The sequence below is a fragment of the Glossina fuscipes genome, unplaced genomic scaffold (genome assembly GCF_014805625.2).
Source record: "Glossina fuscipes isolate IAEA_lab_2018 unplaced genomic scaffold, Yale_Gfus_2 2, whole genome shotgun sequence".
NCBI lineage: Eukaryota > Metazoa > Arthropoda > Insecta > Diptera > Glossinidae > Glossina > Glossina fuscipes.
The window spans coordinates 34,835,543-34,844,341 of NW_023998416.1; the positions used below are offsets into that span (position 1 = coordinate 34,835,543).

At 35.2% G+C, this 8,799-nt stretch overlaps 2 protein-coding genes across 2 annotated transcripts; both read left to right on the plus strand.

Annotated features, from left to right (window-relative positions):
• The first annotated feature begins 1,092 nt into the window (after nucleotides 1-1,092).
• Nucleotides 1,093-3,273, plus strand: LOC119633248 (ATP-dependent Clp protease proteolytic subunit-like). Its single transcript, XM_038026691.1, has 3 exons — nucleotides 1,093-1,219; nucleotides 1,273-1,692; nucleotides 1,753-3,273. The coding sequence occupies exons 1-3, from the start codon at nucleotides 1,190-1,192 to the stop codon at nucleotides 2,005-2,007; spliced, it is 705 nt and encodes a 234-aa protein (XP_037882619.1). The 5' UTR covers nucleotides 1,093-1,189; the 3' UTR covers nucleotides 2,008-3,273.
• A 3,288-nt stretch (nucleotides 3,274-6,561) lies between these two features.
• On the plus strand, nucleotides 6,562-8,791 carry LOC119633609 (ATP-dependent Clp protease proteolytic subunit-like). The gene is made up of 3 exons (XM_038027228.1): nucleotides 6,562-6,750; nucleotides 7,958-8,377; nucleotides 8,456-8,791. Exons 1-3 carry the CDS (start codon nucleotides 6,562-6,564, stop codon nucleotides 8,789-8,791), a joined length of 945 nt encoding a protein of 314 aa, XP_037883156.1.
• Nucleotides 8,792-8,799: the final 8 nt, after the last annotated feature.

Sequence of the window (8,799 nt, forward strand, 5' to 3'; positions counted from 1 at the left end):
TTTGCTGAAAAGGTAGTAGCATGTGGATTTTGTTGCTGTAAAAGTAGTATCGTGTGTATATTATTGCTGCAAAAGTAGTGCCGAGTATATTTTGTTTTTAGATTTGCCATTTTATATTTACATTTGCCATGCACGTGGTCGTTTAGATTGCAAAAGTAAGACAATATGTACATGTGACAGTAAGGCTTTTTCACGCAAATATTCGCTTAAGGAATCTATTAGAAATTCCGCTTCTTTGACGTTGTATTTCTTTACTTTAATTTACATATTTAAATAAACTTGTTAATAATTATATCACTTGCTCTTTTACATTTACTGGTCCTGAAAAATATTTGCAAATAAGCAATTCCGGTGTTGCTGTTGCCCATTGCCGACAACAGCACAAACGGCAAAGCCGTTATAAATAACCGCGATATAACAAATTTCTATAAATTGCGTAATATAATATTATACATATACTGTTATATCATGAGTTGCTATTTCGAAAAGGAATTGAGTTACGAGAATGAATTTTTATTTAATACTTAACATGTGAACATTTAGTTAATATTTTTAAACATACAATATTAAATGTTATAAGAAATAAACGGGAAATGAAATTTAAAAAGCATTTCCTAGTTTTTGATACTAAAGATTTTTAGTGGGGAGATACGATATCAGAGATTAATAATAAAAATAATCATATGATACATGTATATGATAAATAAATAACAAATTAGCAACAAGTTCCTTAGAATATAAACAAAGAAAATATGAAACACGTTCATTATGTCATCAGAAAATACAATGACAAAACCAAGGTGCATAAAAACCTGTACGAAGAATATAGCTCTCGCTAAATTTTTTCCAAAAGTCAGCTTTCAGCTACGTGATTATCCCCGACAGTTTCAGCAAAAAACCCCTCTATTCTAATTAGATGTAAAAAATTCCTAAAAAAATTGAAAATGAATACAGAATTAAAATATTTTAAACAATAACCTGCTGCTTAGTCCTTCCACTTAGAAAGAAAACCATTTTATTCTAGACTACATTATAATTGTTCAACTATTTGCTTATTAAATATATCGACATAAAAATTTGGTATGCTATCATTCCTCTCGTTGGTATTGCAGAAGAAGAAAGTTAACATTTATATTATACGAATATGAATTAACAAAAAAGAATAAGATAAAATTACTTTGAAAAGAAAATGCTGAAATTTGCTATAAACGGACTATACGTAAGTGTTTATTTTATTACATTCCAAATAGTTATACCAATATCTTGTTACAGAAACAATGTCAAGCGCATTCCAAACGGCATCTCCATTTGATTCCAATGGTTGTAGAACAAACTGGAAGGGGCGAACGTGCTTATGACATTTACTCGCGTCTACTTAAGGAGAGAATTATATGTTTAATGGGACATATTAACGATGATATAAGTTCTTTGGTGGTAGCCCAGCTTTTGTATTTGCAGTCCGAAAATGCAAACAAACCGATACATTTATATATAAATTCGCCGGGTGGTGTCGTAACGGCGGGACTTGCCATATATGATACGATGCAATATGTGAAACCAGCTATTGCCACATGGTGCGTTGGACAAGCTTGTTCAATGGGTTCGTTACTATTGACAGCCGGAGAACCGGGAATGCGATATTCGTTACCAAACGCGCGAATCATGATTCATCAACCTTCTGGAGGCGCTCAGGTGCGTTGAATATAATATAATGATACAAATATATTTCAACAAATTACCGTATTTTCACAGGGCCAGGCTACTGATATACAAATTCAAGCCAAAGAAATTATTAAACTTAAAGAACAACTAACTAATATCTATGTGAAACACACAATGCAATCCTACGAAAGACTCCACGAACGTATGGAGAGAGACAGTTACATGAGCCCTGAGGAGGCTAAAGATATGGGTCTTGTTGATCACGTTCTGGTGCATCCACCAGCACCAGATACTAACACCATTACAGCTCCTACGTCTGATGAAGAGGATAAAAAGGATATATAGCTAAATTCGTTTTTCTACATATTGAAGCTGAAGCAATTTGACAATCAACTGCGATGGATTCCACAGTGTTTATTTAATAATAATGATTTTTGTACAGTTAAAGTTAACGTATAGTAAGACAAAAGAGCTGGTGATGGTATGATCTTATTGATGGATGACTGTACTGTCCAGATTATTGTTCATAGGGAATATCTTTGGGTTTATTATGTCTTATGGAGAACAATTAAACAATAGTAAACTCACACCTATGCGATACTTATGGAATAGAAGGCCATCATCGCTTTAACAAGTCCGGATCCTTGTCTGGATGCTAGTTATTAATTCTCTAAAATTCGGGGAGACAGCACACCTTTCAACTTCCCCTTTACTGACTTCTTTTTTTCTACAAATTTACCTTGTACGTCACCCAACCGGCTTTCATCTTCGATCAGTAATATATTATCAAGCGCAGCAGAAAGCTGGAACTATTAGTTAATATTTAGTTGTCTCCTTTTCAATTAAATCTTTGTACTTTGTCACAGGAAACACTGACAGTACGTCCATTTTTCAATAGTTTGCGTTTAGTGGCGTCCGTCCTAAAAAAGCCTAACCTTACACAACCAAATTCTTCATAACCAATTACAAATGTGATCTTCTGCACCAGCTATAACGAAAAACTTTTTTCGAATTTGTGTTTATTGAGTAGCTAATGGGGTGATATCTTCAATGCAATATTATTTCAACAAGAAGCGTCGACGTTGCCAGTAGTTATTTTTTTACAAAGTACAACAATAACGAGCCTAAATTGTTTCGACATGACTTACTTTTTTCTCATCTATTTTGACCTGAAATAATTCTCAAATGATTTGTGCCCAAAGCAATTATTTCCACATCTCGATTCTGTCAGGATGTTAATACGCAATGACTGGTCGCTCCCAAGCTGGACGAATTACGAGATCTTCCCTACGGAAACCATCAACAAAAAGGAGAAGCCAAAAGTACCGCTGTGGTCATAACCGTGAGAATATACCTAACCTCACTCTAAATGAGCTTTGTGCACGTTGAGCTTCAATATTTTTGTAAACGTTAAATGACCACTTAAATTTGCTAATTACAGAATATTTGATTTCAGTAATAAAAGATATGTTAATTTATAAAAGCATATTTCTCATGTGCGTATTTATGGGGACGTGGTCCCAAAACGCAGCCTAATCTAATCTAATCTACTACAAGTTTAATCCTTACATAGGGAAGGATTCAAAAATAGTTGTATATGATCCAAATTGTGTAGAGTTCATTTTTGTTTGAAATTACTATTTTGGAGCAAATTTCATCACAAAATGTTACCGTCTTTTCCCAGGCTGACTCTGCCAGTTACCACTAAATGCGCTTATTCTCAAAAGTCGCACAATACATGCAAAATTCTTGATAATTGTATACGCTTATTCTCAAAAGTCGCACAATACATGTAAACAAACGTATTCAAACACTCTCAATTGTATGGAATTTTTATTTTCTCAGTTGTATGAAATTTGTATTTTCTCAGTTGTTTGGAATTTGTATACAAATTATTGAGAATATATACTGTGCTGTGCTGCTTGAGTAGGCAGAACTATCTGCGCAATGCAGAGCCACAAAGCATAGTCATAGTTTCATGGCATTTCGTGCGTAGCGTCGCTAAAGCAACTGCAACTTGTTAACTAACGGTCGAAACCTCAGGAAATTTTCAGGCAGTTTGAAGATTGATGCTACCTAGTAATCTAACGCTCTTAATCCAGATAATCCACTATTTAATCCAGATTCCTCCTTTTGCTGATTTGAGTTTAAGTGTAAAGGGAGGCGGGGATATGCATATCTGTTCTATAAGTAATCTCTCTAAATCGATCCTGTACCATAATCCTAAATGATAAATGATAAAAGTGTGGAGCCGCCTATTTTATGTGTATGTGGTAGTGGGTAATTGCTTCATTTTCAACAGGGCACTATGGAAGAAAAAGTGTATTCTCGTTCGATCAGAAAGCAGGCTGTGAGCCTGCATGAGTAAATACACCCAAGTAAAGTTAATATGAATACAATAACGTAAAAAGCGAGAAAAAAGAATAAAGAACTGGAAGCTGAAAATGAAATGAAATAACAATGTCGCACTAAAAGTAAAAGTGAAGTCGTTCAGAATAATTGAAGGGTTCATACTAAGAAAAATCGAAAAGTTTACAGTAAGTTCGCTATTAGCAATGGAGAGCTATCAATTCAATCCCCATTTTGAGCATATTTAGGCTTGTCCGTGCGGGAATTTTTTGCTCATTGACTTGGTTTGGTGCAAGGGCTGTCTGTATAGAAAGTGGTTTGGATTGCACCTTTACAATAGGCTGCCATAAGCCGACATAAGGCACACTTAAGCAACCATTTCTTGGAAAATGAGCTCCACATTAATTTTTAACATATTATGTTCTCGCGGCACATGTCTTCTTAAATGTTGTTCCATTCGATGAACGGAGATCAACACTTTTTTGCATGAAGGACATTTCCATTTTTTTACGTTATCTAGTTGGTCATGCGCCGAATTTAAATGTTGATAACAGTTTTCAAATCAATCGAACCTTTACTACATTCTCTGAAGGTAATATCTAATTTAATATTTATGTTTTAGTTGGGAATTCGCGTTTGTTTTCTAAATAACTTTCCACCTGTTGTTCAAGGCGAGATGCAGAAGTTAAGATCTTTCTGCATAAAGGACACTCCCATTCTTTCAAATTGTCATTTCGCCCCTGAGATGTATTCGCAAGTTGACGATACGTAGGGAAACAATCAAACATTTGATTGCTCTCCGCACAGGACGTTTAGTGCAATCTCACGTTTTCTGATTTCACAATTTGCTTGGGTTTTCTCTCTTTTCTTCTTCGTTTTTGGGCACCCAATCTCTGTATTTTCATATCAAAGTAAACCTTACAAAATACAATAGCTGTAGCAGAAACATATATCCAGCTGCCACGATTTTTTTCCACCACTTCTTTTGATTTAACAAACATGCTGGTGGTTCCAATGTTACTTCTTCCAATTTAACAGGTAGCAGAGATTTTTTATTCACAATTATTCTTATTTATTAAAAGCAACTCTGTACTCTCTCCATTCACCACACTTAGTACTTCTTTTATAAACGGTGTAAAGGAAAAAACGGCTTTTAGCGGGAAATCAATACCATTGCTACATGAAAAATTGCAATTTTGAAAAAAAAGGAAATATTATTAATAAAAACGTAGAACTATGTTTCATGGTCGGTTTGATGTCCCTTCAAAAGTGTATCAATAACCCGCAAATTGAGCATTCAGCTTCAGCAATGATTAGATTTCTTGGAAGAAATATTTGCTTTGATATTGTTTAGTTTTAAGTATATACTTCTATTCAATTTCAGTTCTTAAATTAAATATATGTAAGTTCATTCAATTTTGTATCTTTCATTTACACATTCACATATCAACATGACCCAGTTCAATTGTTTATGCACTTGCATTTGCACAATCGCGTTTCTGTGTTTGTCCGTTTCATACAACTGACCACAAACAACAATATCATTTGTTACGTAATCCAGACCTTGAATTGTGTCATCGATCGTTTACATCAATTTGCTTATATTGCATTTTTGTGGCACACTTCAAGCGGTTCATATTGCCGGTAATAAATAAACGCAAAATGCAAGTGCATCATTTTTATGACTTTATTTTTAGCAACATAATTCTTAATTAGTTTATAAGAATTGTAATTTATAAGCCATAACTTCATCAATAAATTTGTCTTTGCACTACTACATTGACCGGTATTTTTGTTTAGTGGTTTCTTCCAGTTACAAGTGCTGGAAGAACCAAATATAATAAGTTGGTACGACTTGACGCAACGTCTTGTCGAATTATATCAACCAATTAGGCACTGAACATTCAAACAAGAAAATATACTCATAACAGTTTTGAACATTTTTTGGTGACTCCGACGTGATTGGCACGTATTCGTGATACTGAGGTATTGCGTTCACGTCACCGCATTCGAACTTAACAGATGTCAAAAAAATCCAACGTATTCGTTTGATCTTTCGCAACCGAATCCTTTACTGTTCCATTTCGTATTTGAAAAGGGAATGCCTTATTTGAACAGAGACACACTTTTTGCGGCTATAAAATCTTTGCCTGCTGATTTAAAACTGTATTTTTTGGCTATTGTCTATTGGTGGCATAGATCGTCGCACATTGACCTTAATCATTTACATGCACTGAAAATTTGTTTGGTGGTTTTGAGAACTGTAGACATGAAAATTCCTCCGGAACGTAAAGTAAGGCAATTTCATAGTCATTTTGGTAACCTGATAAAGAACCGATATTGAGATTAAGTGATAGACACCTTTTAGGTTTCTGCGCACAGTTCTGGACGGGTTAAACAGCTCATAACTCTATTTACGTTGACTCAGCTTAACGAACATAAACATTTGAGTTTACAAAGTTCATGTTTAAACATTAACTTAAGAGAATTATCAAACATACGCAAAGACCTTGATGCAATATGCAAAATTATTCTACAAACACTAAGGAAATGTTTATCGTGCGCGCTCTAGAGAAAATCCTTGCAGATAAGGATATAAAACGGTCCCAGAATTCACAATTGAAAAAGTCATGCGACGCAACCTTAGAAAAAATCAAAGCTGAATTAATTAGTGCAGGCCAAATAACGGAAGGCAATGAGTTGCCGTGCTCTGCTTTGCCAGTGCCGAAAAATGATACGGCTAGTATTATAAAAAATATGCAGCGTATACGGTAAAGAACTGATAACTGATCGGGCAATTGGTTTTTAAAATTCAGTTCTGGAGATACTACTTTAAAAGGTGTGGTTAGGGACATTAAAGCTTATCTCACCAAGTAATGTGGACGAATCGACAGTACCCTTAATTAACTTAATTAAGAAGAAGACACCAAGAGTATATTTACGTTTCTCAAGTGAGCGCGGTAAGGATAACAGAAGCAACCTTTTTTCATAAGTAGCCAAAGAGGTAAGCGGTTGCAACCCACATTTTTAAGGACAAACATGAAGAGTTGCTTTTGACCTGATTCAATTGAATCTACATAACACCTATAGGAGGTCCGCCGAGGCATACTTAAGTATTGGTCTAACTAAGCATATGAATAGGGTTTATCATAAATATGACCATACCTGGGCCGGCAAGAGACTTTAGTCAACCATTATTTAAAAAGGACTTTCACAAACGTCTGATAATTTTTAATGGATTTCTTTTTTTATATTTGAATGACCAAGTTTCCTCCTCGAGAATTGCGACTTGCATTAAGTTCAACCTGAAAACGCCTGGATGGTGTAATGAATTATAATTTGGAAAATGGATTTCTTCTGGTATATTTGATGGACAAAATTTCCTTCTTGAGAGTTGAAACTTGCATTAAGATCAGCTCATTCGCTTAACCTGAAAACCTGAATAGTATAATGTATCATAATTTCTTATGTCCTTTAGACGCGAGCAGAATTTTTGAAAGGCAACGCTTGGAGCTACCGTGTCAACCATCACCTCACCCTCATCAAAATTCATCATAGGCAACGAGACAAATTTTTCAAAAACATACCGCCATATTCGACCCCCGAGCTCAATTTCGCTTTTCGGAAAGTTGAAATATTTACCCGCCTTATTCCCGACAAATCGTTCGTCGTTGCTATTATTTGAAACTTTTATTGTACATATTATCTTTTAAGGAACAATTATGGCGGAGAACTTAATGCATTTGTTCATCCAATGTAACTGATATTCGGAATATTGTTATCACTTCAATTTATGTCATTTTAGAAGAAGAAAGTCGAAAAAGCAATTATAAAATTTCGTTGAAGGGAAAATGTTCAAATCTATAAGTGTATTATTAGTGAGTTTGAATTTTACTTTTATTTTAATTTTACTAACTTTTGAATTATTTTTCCTTTCGTTTCGCAGAAACAATGTCAAGCGCATTCCAGCCGGTATCTCCATTTGATTCCAATGGTTGTAGAACAAACTGGAAGGGGCGAGCGTGCGTATGACATTTACTCACGTTTACTTAGGGAACGCATTATATGTTTAATGGGACATATAAGTGATGACCTAAGTTCTTTGGTGGTAGCTCAGCTTTTATATTTACAATCGGAAAATGCAAACAAACCGATACATTTATATATAAATTCGCCGGGTGGCTACGTAACGGCTGGACTTGCAATATATGATACGATGCAATATGTAAGACCGCCTATTGCCACATGGTGCGTAGGACAAGCTTGTTCAATGGGTTCGTTACTTTTGACAGCCGGAGAACCCAATATGCGATATTCACTGCCCAACGCACGAATCATGATTCATCAACCTTCCGGTGGTGCTAAGGTATACTTCTTCACATTTTACCATTACGATGATTTCGCAACGCGATCTATGTGATTTCTCGATTTATGTACTCTTTAGGGCCAAGCTACGGACATAGAAATTCAAGCTCAGGAAATTGTTAAACTTAGAAAACAATTAACTAACATCTACGTGAAACATACGAAACAATGCTATAATAGACTCCACGAACGTATGGAACGCGATAACTATATGAATCCCGAGGAGGCGAAAGATATGGGACTTGTTGATCACATTTTGGCGCATCCACCTGGCCCAGGCGGCGGCAATAACGATTCGGGCTCTGATAAGGAAGATAAAAAAGACAAGGTGGATACAAGCGATGTGGAGGACAGAAAGGATAGGGAGAATAAAAAGGATAAAGGGGATAAAAAGGAAGAACAACATTCTAATTGAAGCAATTG

What these genes read in the sequence shown, in the direction of transcription:
- LOC119633609 (XM_038027228.1), top strand. Translation starts at nt 6,562, where the DNA reads ATGTTTATCGTGCGCGCTCTAGAGAAAATCCTTGCAGATAAGGATATA. An exon ending in CAGTGCCGAAAAATGATACG is followed by an intron (nt 6,751 to 7,957) that starts GCTAGTATTATA and finishes TTCGTTTCGCAG; the next exon opens with AAACAATGTCAAGCGCATTC. An exon ending in AACCTTCCGGTGGTGCTAAG is followed by an intron (nt 8,378 to 8,455) that starts GTATACTTCTTC and finishes TGTACTCTTTAG; the next exon opens with GGCCAAGCTACGGACATAGA.
- LOC119633248 (XM_038026691.1), top strand. Translation starts at nt 1,190, where the DNA reads ATGCTGAAATTTGCTATAAACGGACTATAC. An exon ending in TTGCTATAAACGGACTATAC is followed by an intron (nt 1,220 to 1,272) that starts GTAAGTGTTTAT and finishes ATCTTGTTACAG; the next exon opens with AAACAATGTCAAGCGCATTC. An exon ending in AACCTTCTGGAGGCGCTCAG is followed by an intron (nt 1,693 to 1,752) that starts GTGCGTTGAATA and finishes GTATTTTCACAG; the next exon opens with GGCCAGGCTACTGATATACA.